Raw genomic sequence first — 21833 nt, forward strand, 5'->3', positions numbered from 1 at the left:
CCATAAGCACAACACTCTGTGCAGGGGCATGTTCACCTCTGAAACTCCCCAAATTCTTATTCTTTCTTAATCTCATTGCAGTTGTTCTTCCTCTTCAACTCTGTCTCACCTGCTTCTGAAGTTTTACTTGAGTGTGAATTCACTTATTTAAGTTTCAAGATGCCATAGTTACAGAGTGTAAAAATATTTTGGTTTTGTGAGTGACTAGTAGTGCTTGTGTAATGGTTTATGTCCTTTTAATTTGGTACCACTGTCCTATTTTGGATGGCATATCACACCTGCTAGGGTCTCCTCCAATGGCTGAGCCAGTGGAATTATTCTTTTAATTTAATAGTTAGAAGCCCAGGTTTTTGTAGTCAGGAGTAAGGGCTTACCTCCTTGGTCATGTCACCCAAACTGCAAAATATCACTCTTTTTCTTTTCAAATTTTCTCAATTCTTTTGTGCTTTTTTTGACATTTTCCTCTTGTTGTGTTGGGGCTTTTCAACCTATTAGCAACTGGGGGACGGGGAGAGAGAAATTTCTACTTAGGAGCGCTATGGTGGTTCAGGAACTGGAAAGGTGGGAATGAGGTTGTTTGCTGGAGAGGTTGTAGTAAGGCTGGCAACTTGGGGAGTCAGGTTACTCATCAGAGATGGGGACCTGGTCAGGTTGCTCCTGAGAGGATGGGGTGTGCAATACTCATGAATCCCATGACTAGTATTGCACACTCACTTCTTCACAAATCCATGAATACAGAGATGTTGAACTGTGACTGCGTAGGTCCTTAGTCATTATTTCTATTCCTTTTACATACAGTTGGTGGGCTGCCAACAATGTTAGTTGCATATGTAGCTGTGAAACATTGCAATGGCTCAGCAGAATAGAACTGGCAAAATACAGGTAGTGACATATAGCAATCATCATAATTCCAGATGTGAAATGGTTTGCTTAGGAGAGTGAGGCATTTGGTAAGTCTTGAAATAGCCAAGATTTGTCATGGTGGTGAAAGGTACAAGGAGTTTGGCAGAAGATAACAGAATTAAGGCTCCTATTACTCCTCCCTTGTAGCTTTGTATCCCTTGAAGTCTTTCTGGGGTCTCATCAAAGAGAGTGATCTCAGACAGCAGACTATGATTTCCGATTTGATTAGTAAGTCTCTTTCTCTCTCTGTAGATAGATGTAGCATGTGTTAAAAATTAGTGGCCGCTTCAGATTCCACAGCAAGGTTCCAGGGCACTGAAATGATTTTTCCATAATGCTGCTGCTGCAAGGTTTGAGCGGCTGCAGATTCTTTCCTGTTGACGTTTCCCCCAGGCTTGGCAAAGCTGCCGAGCAGACCGCTCTCCTGTTACCAGCTCCCAACCTGCCACCTCCCCGCGCTCCCCCTGCCGTCCCGTTCCCAGTCCCCCTGCTCCCCAGCGCTGCCCTCTCTCCAGCAGGTGCCCACGCTGCACCTCCCCAAGCTGCATCCAGTCCCTGACCCACCCCCGCCTGCCCGCGTCTCCCACGGTGCCCCACGCGCCCTCACCTACCCCGCGCCCCTCCCGCTCCCCAACCAAGCCCCCCGTCCGGCCTCCGGATTGGCCCGCGGGCTGCTCCAATGGCGGCGGCGGCGGGGGTGGGGGCTGCGCGCGGGGGGCCGCGGAGCCGCGGCCGGGGGAGGGACTAGAACTTTCCGCCGCGGCCGGGCCGGACTTTCCCCGCAGCAGCCCCAGCAGGAGCGGCGAGCAGAGCGCAGGGAGCGGCCGCCACCCGCCGGGGACACGGACCCTCCGCAGCCGCCATGACTCACTTCAACAAGGGCCCCTCGTACGGGCTCTCCGCCGAGGTCAAGAACAAGGTAGGGGTCCGGCCCGCGCCCCGGCCTCGTCCGCGCGGGCGCGGTGGGGCCGGGCGCCCCCTTGGGGGCGGGGGAGGGCTGCTCGCCCGCTCGCCCGCCGGTCGGCGGCGCGCTCTTCCCGCTCGTGGGGGCAGGATCCGTCGTTGTCTCCCGGGCGCGGAGTCACTCCCCGCGGCGCCTGGTCTGCCCGTCTGTGGTGGGGCAGAGATCGCCGCCCCTCGCTCCCTCCGCCCGGGTAGGGGCGCAGGGCAGCGGTCGCCGCGCCTCGCGGCCCGGCCCTCGCCCACCGTCTGGAGCCGGGCTCCCTCCGCGCAGCCTTGCGGGGCGCGCCAGACAAAGGAGGATGAGGCTCCGGTACTGGCCAGGCAGCCCAGAGGGGTGCGGGCGTCCCTCTGGTCTCCGCTCCGCGAGGCCGTGACCCACCCCGCCCCGGAGATGGTGGCCGCAGCGGGGAGAGCGAGGGATGCTCCGGGCTACGTGGCTGGAGCCTGGCTCCTTGCTGGCGTTTGCTGGCCCCCTGCTGAGCCTTCTGCCAGCCCAGCGCTCCCCCCCCCTCCCCCGGGGGTAAACGCAGGGCTTAATTTGTAACGAAGGAGGCCTGGAGCTCAAGCAATTAGGTACCAGGGCTTAAGCAATTGTTTTACCTTCACAAGTGATGCGACAAGCCCGGAGGTGCCTGGGCTATGAACTGCCAAGCCTAGAGGTGCCAGGGCTCCGTCCTGGCAAGCTCTGGAACAAATTAAGGACTGGTCAAATGCCTGACTCTGCCCGACCACTCGGGGCATATTGGTCTAGTCAGTAAACGTCGTTGTCACGCTGAGGAATACGGTGTTTTCAAAGTTAATGTTCCCTCCTAGAGTTTCCTAGGAGCAGCCGACTTATGTAGTATGTGTTTGTTTGTATCAATGTGTAATATGCCAGCACTTTCCACTACATCTTCCTTCTCCCCCAGCATTGCGACTCATTCCTTCTACCTGGCTGCATCACTGCTAGTGCCCCCCACCACAACCATGCTTATCCCTTCATGTATTACTAGCTTCTTCTCCCCCCTCCTCCCCACACACGACCTTTCCACTCTTGCATATACTGTCCCTCCCATAGCTTTCTAGTCTGCAACTTGCTAAGGGGGTGAAATTCCTGATTCACCTTTGTAGCTTTTAGAATTTTAACTCTCTCCATTAGATTTGCATGCAAACAGACTGTGTGAAAGGTGGTGGAGGAGCTGGGTGGTATTTGTCTCCATGTTAATTAGTGAACCCTTTGGTCTGGGAAACAGATGAGAAATCCCTCCCCCCCCCCCCCCCCCAATAATTCCAGCTCAAGCTCCGATACATTCCAATCATATTACATCATGGGGTACTGAGGAGAGACCAGCCAATCGCGTGGGCGCTGTGCACAGAATGCTCATTGTCTCCTCTGCTGCTCCAGCCAAAAGGGGGTGGGTAGAAGAGAGGCACAAAGGAGGACTAGGGAGGGTGAGGCTGCAGCAGCTACTGCTGCTGGGGTTTTAGTTTCCATTAGTCTCCTGGGGAAGTAAAGCATTTCAGGATTGCCACCATCACATTAATCTCATTGCCTAATGCAAAAAGGCATGCTCTGGTGGCACCGAAGCCACAATAAAATATGTTCCTGCAGTACTACAGTCATGGCAGAGACACATGGTACAGATAATATTAATTCAGCAATTTCTTCTCCTTTTGATAGTGATTTTAATCTGTTTACAAAATGTGTGTGGAAAATACCTCCCAAAGTACCTATTTTTTTTTATATTAAAACAGTTCTAACATTAATAGCATAGCTGCTTCTATACATCCTTAGACCTTTGAGCATCGTTTCACTGGTTTTCTTCTGTTGTTTTTGATTTGGTTGTTACCTCTGTTCCATTATTCTGCACTGTGAAAGATGCTTTTATTAGTATCCCATTATATCAAATCTTAAATGATAGTATTCAGAGCTGAGAAATTGTTTTGGCACAAGCAAAAATCTTTTCAACACAAAGTACTCTACTAACACAACATAAAAACATAAGAATGGCTATACTGGGTCAAACCAAAGGTCCATCCAGCCCATGTCCTGTCTACCGACAGTGGCCAATGTCAGGTGCCCCAGAGGGAGTGACACTAACAGGTAAAAAGAAAAGGAGTACTTGTGGCACCTTAGAGACTAACCAATTTATTTGAGCATGAGCTTTCGTGAGCTACAGCTCACTTCATCGGATGCATACTGTATGAAGTCCTAGCCTCTCGTCATATGGGACCTGTTCCAAACTCCTAATCATTTTAGTTGCTCTTTTCTGAACCTTTTCTAATGCCAGTATATCTTTTTGGAGATGAGCGGACCACATCTGTATGCGATATTCAAGATGTGGGCATACCATGGATTTATATCAGGGCAATAAGATATTCTCTATCTTATTCTCGATTCCTTTTTTTAATGATTCATAATATCCCGTTTGCTTTTGCTGCACACTGTGCGGACGTCTTCAGAGAACTATCCACGATGACTCCAAGATCTTTCTCCTGATTAGTTGTAGCTAAATTAGCCCCCATCATATTGTATGTATAATTGGGGTTATTTTTTCCAATGTGCATTACTTTACATTTATCCACATTAAATTTCACTTGCCATTTTGTTGCCCAATCACATAGTTCTGTGAGATCTTTTTGAAGTTCTTCACAGTTTGCTTTGGTCTTGACTATCTTGAGCAGTTTAGTGTCATCTGCAAACTTTGCCACCTCACTGTTTACCCCTTTCTCCAGATCATTTATGAATAAGTTGAATAGGATTGGTCCTAGGACTGACCTTTGGGGAACACCACTAGTTACCTCTCTCCAGTCTGAAAATTTACCATTTATTCTACCCTTTGTTCCCTGTCTTTCAACCAGTTCTCAGGCCGTGAAAGGATCTTCCCTCTTATCCTATGACAACTTAATTTACGTAAGAGCCTTTGGTGAGGGACCTTGTCAAAGGCTTTCTGGAAATCTAAGTACACTCTGTTCACTGGATCCCCCTTGTCCACATGTTTGTTGACCCACTCAAAGAATTTCTAATAACTCTAAACCATGTTGCTTACTTCATACCTGGTAGTTTCACTTGTTTGTAAAATACCAAATCCAGCATCAGACTTAACAGATTCTAATATGCTGTTTCATACTGATTTATAGTCAAGTGTAAAATAAACATGCACCCAATGATTCCACTAAAGACTAGCCCAAAAATATGTAGAGGATTTTACAAAACATCCAAAATATAATTGTCTTCCTTGATATCTATTGACTTTCTAACATACTTATGTTTAGATACAAACCTGGGGGAATCTGGCTAAGCGGATGCCTATTTCCAGGAGTTTCTTTTAGATTTCTAGAATTGTTTGTCTAGTAAGGTTACAGTAAAAATGTGTAAAATATTTGAGCATGTTAATTAGAAGTAATGTCTTTCTGCTTGATTGAGGTTCTTAGCTGTTAAAAGAAAAATAATTTTACAAGTTGTGAATTATGTACATGGAGTAGTAAAGAAGCTTTGTGTTCTTTCTTCCACTTATTGTCATCAACTTACTTAAACTACTGGGCCCCATGAATGTCTGACAGCAGTCCATAATACTAAAATAGTAAATAAAACCGTGGAACCCATTTCCATAGAGTCTCAAATGTTTCACCTTGCTGAGTCCTTGTTATCTGAGTAATGAACTGGTTTCTCTGCTTTCTTCAATAGGATTGTCTTTCCAAAAAGATTCCCTCCATATGCAATTTACGGTTGATTTCTATCCTGTCTTGTGGCTTCACCCAGTAACATCTGTCAACTCAACACCAACATAAAGGATTTTAGAATGGAGTTAATTTCTCTTTTTGTAGCACTGGGCATCTGTTCTCAGATTTTGTCCTTAATGCAGAGATCAAACACAAGATCTTATAGTGCAGCCAGACTTGCAGCTTATTTCCTAATAGGACTCTTGTGTGTGAAGTACAGTAGAACCTCAGAGTTATGAACATGACCAGTCAAGCGCACACCTCATTTGGAACCAGAAGTATGCAATCAGGCAGCAGTGGCAGAGATTCCCTCGCCCCCCCCCCCCCCCCCAAAAAAAAAAGCCATACTGTGTTAAACATAAACTACAAAGAAGTAAAGGGAAAGCAGCACTTTTCTTCTGAATAGTAAAGTTTCAAAGCTGTATTAAGTCAGTGTTCAGTTGTAAACTTTTGAAAGAACAACCATAATGTTTTCAGTTACAAATGTTTTGTTCAGAGTTACAAACATTTCACAGTTATGAATACCCTCCATTCCTGAGGCGTTCGTAACTCTGAGGTTCTACAGTAGGTCTTCCCTTCATGTAAAGTTCCAGAAGACCAGCAAGAAATGGCTCTACTAAGGTCCAGGTGATCCTTTCCCAAAACTACTTCTGTTTTGAGAATGGGCTTTGTTCATCAGTTGCTTGATTGATCTTTTCTACTTTAGTGACCCAGTTTTGTCACACCTTTCTAAAAATATTCATGCACATGGCAAACATTCGTTTTTTCCTTAAATTTTGATACTTGTCACTATCTATCTGCCCTCTGCTGAGGCAGGTAGTCTTTATCAGTTTGAAATACTCAAAAAAACAAAACAAAACCCAAAATGTTTTCCTCATGAAGTAGCGATGCTACTGCTATGCCTTGATAAGCATGCTACACTAGGTCCAACTGAACTGGGTAGAGACGTCTCTTGATTTTGTTTTATTATCTCATTTGGCATTGTAACAGTTGTCAAAGATATTTGTTACTGTTCTATTGTTTATAAGAATTTTTTTTTTTTTGAAAAAAAAACAACAGTCTTGGTGCTCTAAAAGCATTATTTGATTTTTTAAGAGTAATTTGGAGTGTCAGAAGCTCCATCTACTTTTTGCATTACTAAACTCTAATTCCATGTTTACTCTGAGAGAACTTATCTTTTCCCTTTTGTTCCTAACCCCTTAGTCATTATTAGTAAGGTGCGTTGCCTCTTCTAGGGAAAACATTTCTCCCCCCATTCAAACAGATGTCTATATATTTGGTAGCATAGGTATTCAAAGGTCTTATCTACACAAGAAAATTGTATGGACTTAGTTAAATCCATGTAACCCCCTTGTGTGGATGCTTTTGTTTCAATTTACAAGTACCTTCTATCAATTTAGGTTAAGTTGATTACTTACTAACTTAAGTTAAACTGATAGAAAGTACTCTAACCAAAATGAGTGCATATATAAGGGAGTTAAATCACTTTGTACCAATTTAAATCTGTTTACAACTTTGTGTAGGTAAGGTCTCAGAACAAAGATTGATTGATTCCATATTTTGTGTTTCCTTCAAAAGACTGGACAGAGTTATATCTGTGGTATCAGTTTTGAAGTGGGGGCCAAATAAAACTACCCTCAGTCAAGACACAGACTTTGCCTGAAATTTGACTTCCCCCTCAGTGTACTATACTATTACAAATGAAATGGCTTGCAGTTGGCAGGAGTTTGTGCTTCTGCCTTGTGGAAAACATAAGGTGCCAGACAGTGTAGGGGGAAAGAGAGGAATTATTTTCTTGCTGGACCAGGGCCATGTACCCATCTCTTTCCAATCTCTCCTCTCCTCTCTCCCCCACCCTCTGCCTCAGGAAAAAAGCAAGTCTCTTCCCCATCCTCGGTATCAAAAAGGCCCAAGACCTCTGGATGTATGGACATTTACTAATCTAAGTTTTTAGGATGTGTTGACAGGCCCCAGCAAATGCCATTCTCAAATGCTGTATCTGCTGCTCCTTTCTGCTGGGGGTTGTGGTTTTTTTTATACTTGTAGATTGTCTAATTTTTCCCACAACTGGAAAAGGAAGAATAGACACAAAGGGAGAGTGTTGAACTTATTGGGGGGAGGGTGTCTGTAAATTTGGCATGGTATTTTGTTCCCTATGTCTTATTGCAAGGGTGAGCAAACTTTTTGGCCCGAGGGCTGCCTTTGTGTATGGAAATTGTATGGCGGGTCGTGAATGCTCACAAAATTGGGGGTTGGGATGCGGGAAGGGGTGAGGACTTTGGGGAAGGGGGCGGGCTCTGAGGTGTGGCCAGAAATGAGGAGGTCAGGGTGTGGGAGGGGGCTCTGGGCTGGGACAGGGAGTTGAGGTGAGGGCTCTGGCTGGGGGTGCGGGCTCTGGGGTGGGGCTAGGGATGAGGGGGTGGGGGTGCAGGAGGGTGCTCTGGGCTGGGACCAAGGGTTAGGAGCGGCATCAGGGCTGGGGCAGGGGCTTGGGGCACAGAAGGGGGTCAGGGGTGCAGTTTCCAGGTGGTGCTTACCTCAAGCAGCTCCCGGAAGCAGTTGCATGTTCCTCCTCCAGCTCATATGCGCAGGTGCAGCCAGGCAGCTGTATATGCTGCCCTGTCCTCAGGCGCCACCCCTGTAGCTCCCATTGGCCCTGGTTCCCGGCCAATGGGGCTGCGGGGGTGTCGCTTGGGGCAGGGGCAGCACGCAGAACCCCCTGGCTGCCCCTACATGGAGGAGCTGGAGGGGGGACATGCCGCTGCTTCCAGGAGCCATGTAGAGCCATGGCATGCAAGGAGCAGGTCAAGCCCCCGACCCTGCTCCCTGGCTGGAATGCCGGAGCAGGGCAAGCCTCCCACCCTGCTCGCCAGCGGGAGCTTGAGGGACTTGTCTGAAGGACTGGATATGGCCCCCGGGCCGTAGTTTGCCCACCCCTGTTTTACTGCCACTTTATTGCTGTGCTTGGCAAAAACCATCAGCTCCAGCAGGAAATTGACACAAGAATAGTTTTTCTGACCCATGTGAAGCTTACTAATCTTCAGTTATTCTCTCTCTGCAGCTGTGACCTTGAAAGGGCAAGTGCAAGGATGCATGGGCAGGGGTGTGTGTGAAGTGTTTAATTTTAAGCTGGAGATAGCTAGCTAAAAGAAGCTTGGAAATAAAACATCATCTCCATTTTGAAAGTGTGCAGGAGTGGAACATTGCCCCTGCCTCTCTCCCAAGGAGAAAACTTGAAGGAATTTAAGTGAAAATTTGTACTGAATAATGCCAACAAGTTTGACTTTGTTTCTCCTGCAACAGCTGACAGAGAATTTTTTAGACTGTGATATCTTCAGTTATTGTAGGGCAAACAAAAAATCTGAATTCAGTTCTTTGCCCACAAGTGACCTTTTTCTGAATATTTAAACTTACAATTTTTATTTCTGTTACCTACTTAGGAGTTTCTTTTTAAAGCTTTAGGGTTAGTGATTTAGGAGTGTGTTAGAGTCTTGGGTGCCTCCAGCTGGACAGGTTGGCCCTCTGTCCTCTCCCCTATCTTCACCTAAACTCAAATATTGTTGCCCTACTTATTTAAAAAATAAACTATTCACTTGTGTATATCTTTTCCTTCTTCTCCCACAGTGTATATACTTCTGCTTCCATGCTCTGTTTCAGTTGCTTTGCCTAATTTTCTTATAGCAATAGAGGATTGCACATGTGCTGCTGCACACAGTACATCTCAAGTAGCATCACCTAGAGGAGTGTAAAGAAAATGAATAGTGTGTAGGTCTCGCTGTGCTCATATTGTTGTCTCTTTGGATGAGTTGTGTGCAAAGGTATAGGAGATCTTCTGCAGAGGTGATCTAAAAATGCAGGATTTCTGCAGTCTAGTTTTTCCCTCATTGTATGAGGTAAATGCGTACGTTAACACCTATAAAACATGCAAGAGATCTTAATTACACTGTTAAAATTCAAACATTTTCAGTTTGAATTATAGTCAAAGTCTTTGTTTCCTCTATATGGAGAATAAATTAAATCTGACATTATAGTAGAACTCTTTGTAAAAGAGATTACATATTAAGTGCAGTATTCCCAGAGAATTTACCAGATGGTCACTTGTATTTAAAACCCAAAGATATTTCAGAGTACGTAATGATGTGATGTTCTTATGATCAAATAACAGGACTCAAGTCTCATTATTTTCACCTGACTGTAGCTCTTTAAATGGATAAACATTTGCTAGTTAAACATCAGTTTGATTGTGAGTAACACTAAAAAAATTACTCCTTGTCTCAATTCTGTAGTTTGTTTCCCAAGAAACTATGAAACTCTCTGGATCCATGTGTGAATGGAATTGAAATACTTAAACTCCAGACTTTTTGGTAATAGGGGACTGCAGTGGAAATAATTCTGTTGTTGTAAAGTATCTTTGTGGTTTGTTAGGAGACTTCTCTAAATCTAATATTTGTATATATTAATCATAAGTGTCTCTATATTGTCCCTATTAGCAGTTACTCCTAAGCGTTCTCTGCATTAACTGATACATAGGGATTATGGAATATTGACCAGAGCATTTTTATTTGCTTTAGTGGAAGCTTAGCAATATGCAATATTTGGGTGCAGTGGACCCAGCACAGGAAGAGGTGATGCATAATTATAAGCATATTCTTGGAGAGAATGATTCAACAAGAAACAAGTTACAAAATGTAGATAACGTGGTGGTATAGTGACTCCATAGTTAAGTTTGCATTCTATTAAAGCAGTTAGCTGACACTGTCCAAAGTATGTGACTAATTATATACATTTACATCACTAAACTTAAAAGTTTATATATATTTTCTGACTTGAAGTTAAGATGAATTTCCACAGGTCCATGTAGCTAAACAAGTGAATTGTCAAGAGTAATGTAGCTTACATAGAATATTCTAACTAGTCACTTTCACTCTTTCTATACTTGGGCTGTGTGCACGCTACAGCTTAGGTTGGTATAAGTTATATCGCTCAGGGGTGTGAATAAGCCACCCCCCTGAGTGATGTAAGTTACACTGACTGAAGCGCTGGTGTGGACAGTGCTGTGTTGACTTCTCCCATTGACTTAATTACTCCAGCCCCCTCAAGTGGCTGTAGCCAAGTCAACGAGAGAGCTGACTCTCTTCCGTCAGCTTAGAGCAGGGGGAGTCAAAGCGTTATTGGAAATTAGGGATGATTTAGAATAGTAGGTCTAAATCAGGGGTACAGATATCCATGGGAGTATTCAGAGGTATTCCAGGGGGTACATCAACTCATCTACATATTTGCCTAGTTTTACAACAGGCTACATAAAAAGCACTAGGTAAGTCAGTACAAACTAAAATTTATACTGCTCTATATACTGCACACTGAACTGTAAGTACAATATTTATATTCCAGTTGATTTATTTTATAATTATATGTTAAAAGTGAGAGTGTAAGCAATTTTTCAGTAATAGTGCGCCGTGACACTTTTTTGTATTTTTATATCTGATTTTGTAAGCGTGTAGTTTTTAAGTGAGGTGTAAATTGGGGGTATGCAAGACAAAGACTCCTGAAAGGGGCACAGTAGTCTGGAAAGGTTGAGAGCCACTGATTTCGAACAATCACAAGATTCTTGTCCTTGCTTTTTAGGCCTTCCTAACTAACTCCCATCTTTCAGAGATGCTCTAGTAACTTTTTAATTTTTTTTTTTTTAACATAGTGCTTAGACTAGCAGCCCTATTCATGGGTCATCTTATTGCTAGACACTGTACAAACAGATGGTCCCTACCCAAAGAGCTTACAGCTTAAACTATAAAACAAGAGACAACAGATGTATACAGACAGATAGCTGGAAGAGTACAAGGAACCAGTGAGACGGTATTGGTCAGCTTGATGGGAAATGATATCAGTGGCCTATCTATTGTCAAGTTTTGCATAGGCAGCACAGCAAAGGAAAGTTTTTAATTGTGACATCAACCTTTGCACCAGTCAGTTTCTAGTTTTTACTGCCCATCAGTCAGGTTCTCCTTCGTACACATTTGTGCTTTCTCTCATGCTGCCCCTCATGCATAGGAAATCCCTCGGGGTAAAAAAATGAGTCAGGGACTACCTTATTCCCCTGCTCCTGCCATGCTATTTCACTTCATCCTTCCCTTTACCTCCATTAGAAACAACCCCACATCAACACAACATGTAAATAATGAAATCATGCCAATCACCACCATGTTCCTTTGCATGGATATCTCTGTCCCGAACCCATTGTCTATCTTTGTCTGTTTAGGTGTTTCAGAGAACTTACCAGATGGTCACTTTGTATTTAGACAGTGGCCAGCACAGCGGGACCCCAGTTCTGCCTTTGGGTACTCCTATAAATGTTTAATACTAAAATGTTAATATGAACCGGACTTACCATAAAGTACTAAGCCAGTTGTAGCAAAAGCCGGTTGGCGTTCAGAGTTGACAGTCCATATTTGTGATTACACTCACGTTGTGACACCCTACTGTCTAGCCCAGGGGCAGGCAAACTTTCTGGCCTGAGGGCCGCATCGGGTTTTGGAAATTGTATAGAGGTCCATTTAGGGGAGGCTGTGCCTCCCCAAACAGCCAGGTGTGGCCCGACCCCTGACCCCTATCCCCCCTGCTGCTTCTCACCCCCTGATGCCCCCCCCTCGGGGACTCCTGCCCCATCCAACCCCGCTGTTCCCTGACGGCCCGCCCTCCGGGACTCCCGCCCCATCCCTACCCCCCACCACCCCACTCCCTGTCCCCTGACCACCCCTGGAATCCCCACCCCTGACTACCCCCTGTCGCCCCATCCAACCCCTCCTCTCCTTCCTGACTGCCCCCATGGGACTCCTGCCCCCATTCAACCCCGCTGTTCCCCACCCTCTGACCGGCCCGACCCGTATCCACACCCCCGATCCCTGACCACCACCCCCATCGAACTCCCCTGCCCTCTATCCAATCCCCCTGATCCCTGAGCTCCTTACTGCTCTGCCTGGAGCACCAGTGGCTGGCAGCTCTACAGCCGTGCAGCCTGGCTGGAGCCAGCCACACCACCGCGCAGCACTGAGCACTGGGTCAGGCTGGGCTCTGCAGCTGCGTTGCCCCAGGAGCTCGTAGCCCCGCCGGCCAGAGCATTGCGCCGGTGGCGCAGTGGGCTGAGGCTGCGGAGGAAGGGAAACAGCGGGGGAGGGGCCGGGGGCTAGCCTCCTGGGTCAGGAGCTCAGGGGCCAGGCAGGAGGGTCCCACGGGCTGGATGTGGCCCACGGGCCGTAGTTTTCCCACCTCTGGTCTAGCCAGAGCAATGTGACAATGTTTGTGCTGAGCCAAAGACTAATCCCATTTGAAATGAAATAAATATATACTTAGGAACTTCACAGATTTGAAGAGTACAAAGAACCTTATTAGTATCACACCCTACATTAATTAATAGAATTATCAAACAACTCCTGAAATTACTGAGAGACACTTCAGTTGGACACAGTAAAAATGGTGACTGTAAAGTTCTTAAGGTTGCCAGTGTAGGACAGATAGGCAATCAGAATTCAGTTGCTAAACAGTTTGATTTTCCCAGAAAGCTTCAGCCAATCATTGAATAAACCACAGTTTTGGTGTCATGAGGTTTCTTTAACTATTTAAAAAAAAAAAAAGTCTCTTGAAGTACTGACCATTTTGAAAATGCCAGAACACCTAGGGACTCTGATTTGAAATACTGAACTCCTTAAGTACATATTGGTCATCTAAAGTTTTAACAAAATAATTATTTGTCCAATAAGAGAAATTTAATCTTTATTGCAATAACTTAACTATTTATTTGACTAGTCCTCCAAAGTCTTTACTGAAACTGTTAGTAATGGAAGAATATGAAGCTTGCTGAGGTCAACATCCAAGAGTCTGGTAACATGTACAGAAAGGTTAGCTGCATGACTTCAGCTTATTGTCTGCATCATGAGACTGTTTGAATTAAGAATGTGGGAAAGACAATTTGCTTGAGTCCTGGTTGAGACAAGCTGAGGAAGTGGGATTGGGGGTCTCTGAATTAAACAAGTTTAACTTGTATTTCAGTAATGGTTGCTTGTTAAAATGTACTGCTGAAGTTGTTTTGAATGCAGTGTCAGAATGTAACTTTATTTTGAAATTTTAGATAAAATTTTGCTACATTCTTGATGCCATATCAACCCCATAAGGGGATGACTCATTCATTATTTCATACCGATGAAGTTTCAGTGAATTTGATTTTCTCTCTCCTTTATTTGTGAGCATCTTAAATCAAAAGACATCGCTTAATTTTTTGCAGTAACCTGCCTTTGAATATAAAGGATAGATAGAAGCTTTTCTATATTCAGAACTGTTAGCTTCTGTAGCTACTTAATGCCATATACAGTGTGCATCTAACACATCCTTTTAAGGAAAATTTTTTAGAGAGATTCCTATCCCCTATGGAACTGTACAGGAAAGGCTTCCAATAAAACAGGCTGGAGGCCAGGACACGAAGGGCAATTTGAAACAGATTTTTTCTAAGTGAGATCATGTGAAAAAATCACTTTCTTCCCTTTAAAACCTTTTCGCTAAAAAACACTTTACAAATAGTCATTCTAAACACTACACACTGTTCTGCCTCAACCCGTCCCTCTTGTGTAACTGTTCGATAATATAAATTTACATTTGGGTAAGTTTTTTTTTTTTTAACAGCATGTTTTAAGTTCTGTGGCAATGTTGTGTGACAATATGTTCACTGACCAATTAATCTGATGAAGTTTCTCTGCAGCAAAATAAAAAATTTGAAATACTATAAATATTTAAAGCTGTACTCCAGTTTATGTTGCAATTTCTGAAATCAATGCAGAAGCTTCCCATATAGTGGATACTAAAAACCTATAGGATAAAAACCTATAATCTTTGGTTGTTTCCACAAAAGCTCATTTTCTCTTTACCAGACATGACTGGATTTAACATTTCATAATAGATACCAAAACATAAAGGTTTTAGTCATGCTGAAGGAACTTGGCGGTAAAGAGTTTCCAAAAGAGCATTATATTGAAGAATGAGTAAATTAAACGTCAAGTATCATATACAGATTTTAATTCCACACAGAAGATGTAGTCTGAGCATACCTGACTAAATGGCTTTTTCTTCTGTTGTGGAGATTTTGTTTTAGGAAACTTTTTATTGCAGCAGTGGTCTAGTCTAAATACAGTTAGTGAAGAGTGGGGACTGTCTTCAAGAAAGTAGATTAATAAGATAAAATATCATAATGCTGCTATATAAAATCGATGGTATACCTAAACCATGAATACTACATGCAGTTCTGGTTACCCCGTCTCAAAAAAGATGTTAGAATTGGAAAAGATATAGAGAAGGGCAACAAAAATGATTAAGGGGTGGAACATCTTCTGAATGAGGCAAGTTTAAAAAGACTGGGATTTTTCAGCTTGGAAAAGAGATGACTAAGAAGGGATATGAAAGAGGTCTATACAATTGTGAATGATGTGGAGAAAGTGAATAAGGAAGTGTTATTTACTCATTCACGTAACACAAGAACCCTGGGGTCATGCAATGAAATTAATAGGAAGCAGGTTTAAAACAAACCAAAGGAAGAAGTACCTCATGTAATGCACAGTCAACCTGTGAAACTTGTTGCCAGGGGATGTTGTGAAGGCCAAAACTATAAGGGGGTTCAAAAAAGAATTAAATAAGTTCATGGAGGATAGATCCATCAATGGCTATTAGCCAAGATGGTCAGGGACACAACCCCATGCTCCGGGTGTCCCTAGACTCTGATTGCCAGAAGCTGGGAGTGAACAACAGGAGATGGATCGCTTGATGATCACCTATTTGTTCATTCCCTCTGGGGCACCTGGCATTGGCCACTGCCAGAAGACAGGATGCTGAGCTAGATGGACCATTGGTCTGACCCAGTATGGCCGTTCTTATGTTCTTAAAATTTAAAAAAAAAAAAGACTAAAATGCTGTTTCTCAGTAGTACCCTTTTAAATAAAAAAAGGTACCCAAGCACATTAGATGAAATATAAAAACGAACACTGAAATGCAACCCTTCTGAAATAGAATGTACTTTAACAGCACAGCAGCCGGTAACATCAGGTTAGGATGAAGTAAAGAGCTATTCTCTTGAAAGATGGGAAAATTTGGAAGGCAAAATGTAATTAATTAACTTGGAGTTTGGCCAAGATACCAGCACGCATTTAACCCTATAAAAGGGGTCATGAAACCTTTAAAGGACAAATGGCGAGGGCTTCTATTTTACACTTCGTCTGAAATATGGCACTAGCATGAGTGTAGTGCTTTCTACTATATTGTTTCAGAAGTAAGTTGGGTTGAAGAGTGCCACTGTCTGTAGCATCTGGGTTTTTCTTAGAGGGGTTAGGCATGCCCAACCCCATAGGATTAATGTAGATGGTTTAATGTAGACCAGGGATTCTCAAACTTCACTGGACTGTGACCCCCTTCTGAAAACAAAAATTACTACATGACCCCAGGAGGAAGGACTGAAGCCTGAGCCTGCCCGAGCCCCACTGCCTTGGGTGGGGGTGGGCAAAGCCTGAGCCCCACCACCCTGAGATGGGGGCCAAAGCCGAAGACCAAGGGCTTCAGCCCAAGGCAGGAGGCCTGTAACGTAAACCTAGTTGCCCAGGGCTGAAACTTTCAGGCTTCAGCCTTGGCCCGAGGTGGTAGGGCTCGGGCTTTGACTTTGGGCCCCAGGAAGTCTAAGCCAGCTCTGGTGATCCCATTAAAATGGGGTTGTGACCCATTTGGGGTCCCGATCCACAGTTTGAGAACCACTGAGTAGACCATAGACAAATACAATGATCTGTGGTCTGACACTTTATTGTGAAATCAATGATATGGTGAGGTGACGGTGACTACTGACTTTTCATTTATTAGACTGAAAAAGATCAGCTTTAGAATTCCTGCTGCATCTAGGAGAACTACACAGTAGATTCCACTTATTAGCACCCCCTTAGTGGATGGTTAAAAGTTGCCAGGAATAGGCAGTTGCTAATAAGTAAAAGGCAGATTTGCCAGGTTCTGTACAGGTATGAAGCACTGGGACATGCCTTCCGTGGCTGCAGCAGTGCAAACTGCTTGCAGCTGCTGCTCAGCGTGTTCCAGGGCTTCCTTTTAGGTTGCAGCCAGAGAAAGCAGCATTGGGGCTGTATGGTGCCTCCCACTGCACTCTCGGCTTTATCGTGCTGGCACAGGGGGCCTGGGCTCGGGAGGTCCTAGTGCTTCCTTCCCTGGCTGCAGCCCTTGCTTTCCAAGGGAACCAGGGGTTACAGCCAGGGATGGAAGTGCTAAGATGCATGGAGTCCTGGCTCCTGCTGCTAGCAGAGGATGCAGCCTGGAGAGCCCAGAGATACCATTCAGTCCCATGGGCCTCCAGTGCCCCCACTCCTTGTAGAAAGCACTGGCATCAGGGTAGCAGCCCCCTTCTCTGCTGCTTTCATGCCCACAGCCTACCCTGGGGCATGGGCTTGGCACATCCCAGTGCTTTCATCCCTAGCTTTAATGCTGCAGACCTACCTTTGGCCATGCTTTTCACATGGAGTGAAGGTCCCAGGGACCCACAAAGCTGCATGGCACATAATAAAATTGCTAATAAGCAGCAAGCATGTTACCAATAACTAGACCAATTAACATTCTAGTCAGTTGGATGATTCCAGGTAAAATGTTTCTATTCAAGGAAAGTTAACAGGTTGCTGTTAAGCAGAATCTATTGTATAAGTAAAGACAGGGTATCAACAAAGGAAAATAGTTTAAAATACAAGTAACTAATCTTTCTTCAACTGTTTTCAGGAAATCTTTGTCCTGGGAAGCAGATGTTGCTTATTCAGAATCTATTAGATGATTGGTAATCCATTATATAAAAGGAGTTATTGTCCCAAAAATTATTAAGTGATGAACCATAATTAATTTTACCTTACTGGTAAGAGACCCTGCTGGTGTCATTTATTTATTTATGTAAAAGTAATTTCATTTTAGATCATCTTACAGCTATCTTAAGAGAGAGCTTTCCTGGATGCAGACCTAATGATGTACTGTAATGGGCAGAGCCAGAATATTATCAGGCACTGGACAATGTCTGTAGGGATACCAGGGTTAAGAATATACTTCTTTTCCATTTCCCCCGTTCTTAAACCCTACAAGGATTCACCGTGGGATACAGAGGCAGATTCTTAAGGTGGCTGGTGAACCCAGCCTCCCAAGTCTGTCAGGTGCTGGGGAAGCAGAGTGGGGAGCAAAATGGATCATAAGGGTCTGAAGCAGCTGATTGATAAGCTCTTCTCACTCCCTGGAGAAAGGAGACTACATATCTTAGGCTTGAATTGGCAACTACACTCCCACCAGGAAACTGGCTGAAGAGCGGAGAAGGCGCATGGCTGCAGGGAATTTCTGTGTGTGCAGTTGAGGGTGTGGGTTTTTTCTCCCAAAACCTGCATGGAGGGTTGTCCTAATGGGCAACATTTCCTTACTTTCTCACACCATGTCTTCTAGCTTCCTTGCAATCCTGACCTATGGGGAACTGCTGTGGCCCCAGCAGTTAAGTTGCTCGTTCCTGTATTCGGTGGACTGTTTGTTTTTTTTTCCTCCCATCTTTTGGATTCTAGAAGGTGGGGTGTTCTTGACAGACTGTTACAGCAGATGCCTGCCAGCTGCCTGAGAGCTGCCTTGGTCTGCCGTTTATGTGCAGTCATCATCCAATCTTTCGAGCAGATTGTAGGGGCGTGGTTTCAAGACAAGAAATCAAATTTTAAGAACCCTGAGTTGGGGTCTACTATGCAAAGTTTCATAGAGAATGAGGGCGATACCTATTTTGTTTTTCCTGGACATCATATGTACTTCAGTTTGCCTGCTTGATTGTATTCTGTGTGACTGCATGCCGTTAAATCAAAGAAGGCTGTCAGGAGGAACCAAACAGGAAATGAAACAGTGACAGAGATGAAGCTATTGCCAGTGAGAATTTTATTCCTTTGCTCTGCATGTTATGTACCCTTTAGGTGAATAAATATCTGTTGTGAAGAAGGTGTGTTTGAGTTACTTTAATCAGCTGTTGTCACTGGGTCCTGGAGGAAAAGTGATTACAGGTGCCAAACACCATTGGGCCTGTTGTGTTGTCATGGTTGGGATATAGGAAGAGATTTGGGGGAATTCAGAAAAATGGGGATATGAGCTATGGTGAATCAGAGGTTACCTGAGGAAATGGTTGGAGGGTTACCATTGGTGGTGATAAGCTTTCTAGAAGTCAAGTGAGCACAATTTATAATTGTACTGCTAATGTAAAGCATACAGATTCAAAGGGGCTGGTGTCCTGGACCATTTTATATTAGTAGGGCTGTCAAGCGATTAAAAAAATTAATGGTGATTAATCACCATCGTGTTAATAATAGAACACCATTGATTTAAATATTTTTGGATGTTTTCTGCATTTTCAAATATTGATTTCAGTTACAGTAGAGAATACAAAGTTTACAGTGCTCACTTTATATTTTTGATCACAAATATTTGCACTGTAAAAAAACAAAAAAATTAGAATTTTTCAATTCACCTAATACAAGTACTGTAATGAAATCTCTTTATCATGAAAGTTGAACTTACAAATGTAGAATTATATACAAAAAAACTGCATTAAAAATAAAACAATGTAAAACTTTAGAGCCTACAAATCCACTCAGTCCTATTTTTTGTTCAGCCAATCGCTCATACAAACAAGTTTGTTTACATTTGCAAGAGATAATGCTGCTCGCTTCTTGTTTACAATGTCACCTGAAAGTCAGAACAGGCATTTGCATGGCACAGCTGTAGCCCGCGTTGCAAGATATTTACTTGCCAGATGTGCTAAAGATTCATATGTCCCTTCATGCTTCAGCCACCATTCCAGGGGACATGCGTCCATGATGATTACAGGTCCTGCTTGATAACAATCCAGAGCAGTGCGGAATGATGCGTGTTCATTTTCATCCTCCGAGTCAGATGCCAACAGAAAGTTGATTTTCTTTTTTGGTGGTTCATGTTCTGTAGTGTCTGCATTGGAGTGTTGCTCTTTTAAGACTTCTGAAAGCATGCTCCACACCCTCTCAAATTTTGAAAGGCACTTCAGATTCTTAAACCTTGGATCCAGAGCTGTAGCTATCTTATCTCTCATTGGTAACTTTTGTGTTTTGTCAAATCTGCAGTGAAAGTGTTCTTAAAACGAACAACATGTGCTGAGTCGTTATCTGAGACTACTATAACATGAAATATATGGCAGAATGCAGGTAAAACAGAGCTGAAGACACAATTCTCCCCCATGTAGTTCCGTCACAAATTTAATTAACGCATTATTTTTTAATGAGCGTTATCAGCATGGAAGCATGTCCTCTGGAATGGTGGCCGAAACATAAAGTGGCATACAAGTGTTTAGAACATCTGGCACATAAATACCTTGCAGTGCTGGCTACAAAAGTCCCATGTGAACGCCTGTTCTTATTTACAATGTCACCAGAAAGTGAGAAGTGGGCAGCATTATCTCCCATAAATGTAAACAAACTTGTTTGTCTTAGCAATTGGTTGAACAAGAAGTAGGACTGAGTGGACTTGTAGGCTCTAAAGTTTTGCATTCTTTTGTTTTTGAGTGCAGTTATGTAATAAGAAATTGACATTTGTAAGTTGTACTTTCACGACAGAGTAAAACGCTACAGTACTTCTGAGGTGAGTTGAAAAATACTATTTCTTATCATTTTTACAGTGCATATTTGTAATAAAAATATAAAGTGAGCAGTGTACATTTTGTATTCTGTGTTGTAATTTAAATTAATATATTTGAAAATGTGGAAAAATATCCAAAAATATTTAATACATTTCAGTTGGTATTCTATTGTTTAACAGTGCGATTCAAACTGAGATTAATTTTTTTAATTGTGGTTAAAATTTTTTTTTAGTTAATCATATGAGTTAACTGCTTTTTAAGGGCTTGTTTATACTTAAAACACTATAGCTGCACAACTGTTCTGCAGTATCACTTCAACATAGACGCTACCTATGCCAATGGGAGGGGTTCTCCTGTCAGTCGGTAATCCACCTCCTCCTAAGAATTCTTCTGTTGTCTTAGTGCTGTCCGCACAGTGCTGTCAACATGGGGACTTAGGTCAGTTTAATTACACCGCTTGGGGTGTAATTTTCCCAGCCGATTTAGCTAATCTGACCTGATTTTCTAGTGTGGATCAGACCTCTGTGTAAGGGAGTGTTTTAGCATTAGACTGGTTCCGCATGTTTTCTATCAACATATTGAAGCATTTCTATTCTTTATATGAAAAGAAAAGTGTTCTTGAACCAGAGCTTGCTTTAGTTTATGGTTGCTATTTTTTTTGTAAAGTACCTTTTTTTTTTTTCTTGTTGGTTTTAATCAGAGGTCAAAGGGGGTTGTTACAAGGTGACCCTGACATGGGTGCCTTGCAGCCAGCCTCAGTAGCACAGGTATTAACTATTTCAGTTTTCCCTCCATCTGCCTACAAATGGGAATACGCTCAGCAGAAAAGCCAAGCCCTTTTATTCATATAAAGGCCCTAGTCTACAAATCCCTTGGGGGTAAAAGCAGTTTCTCCCAAGTTTCCAAAGTAAAATAAGGTAACATAGCAGCTCTTCAATCCTATTCAAAAATTACTACTCCCAGGTCACCCACCTGAGAGTCATTAAACCAATGTTTCTCAAACTATTGTACTGGTGACCCCTTTCACATAGCAAGCTTCTGAGTGTGGACCCCCCCCCTTATAAATTAAAAACACTTGTTAATATATTTAACACCATTGTAAATGCTGGAGGCAAAGCGCGGTTTGGGGTGGAGGCTGACCGCTCGTGACCCCCCCCGCAATGTAATAATCTCGTGACCCCCTGAGGGGTCCCAACTCCCAGTTTGAGAACCCCTGCATTAAACACTTTGTCCCAGTTCCTTTTGCTCCCTGTCAAGGGCCCCACTCTCTAGCTCATCTACCTGAGGGGTCCAAGACATACTTCCCCCTCCAGCGCTTTCTCCTGTAACCTCAAGTCAGATCTCCTGTAAGAGGTGTCCCTGCAGTGTTCCACTCAGAGTCCTCCTTAGCTGCAAATCCTATTCCCTGCTCCTGGGGACCTCCCTCCAGAGTCAACCCCTTGCTTCTGGGCCTAGCTTGCACTGATCAAGGTCTCCTGCAATTCTTTCCCTCTGGCAACTCTAGTGCTCCTTCTCTCTGTTCTCAGACAGCACTCATTACTCCCACTAACTCTGTCTCTCCTTTATTTGGCCCAGGTACGTT

General features: G+C 43.6%; 1 protein-coding gene across 1 annotated transcript in view; it reads left to right on the plus strand.

The window, feature by feature from the left end:
* The first annotated feature begins 458 nt into the window (after positions 1-458).
* CNN3 (calponin 3) overlaps positions 459-21833 on the plus strand; it is a 51416-nt gene continuing 30041 nt past the window's right edge. The window contains exon 1 of the mRNA XM_037906693.2: positions 459-1822. Coding sequence (XP_037762621.1) covers positions 1766-1822 — 57 coding nt within the window. The 5' untranslated portion in view covers positions 459-1765. The remainder of the gene's footprint in view (positions 1823-21833) is intronic.

The sequence above is a fragment of the Chelonia mydas genome, chromosome 8, assembly GCF_015237465.2.
Source record: "Chelonia mydas isolate rCheMyd1 chromosome 8, rCheMyd1.pri.v2, whole genome shotgun sequence".
NCBI classification, from domain to species: domain Eukaryota; kingdom Metazoa; phylum Chordata; order Testudines; family Cheloniidae; genus Chelonia; species Chelonia mydas.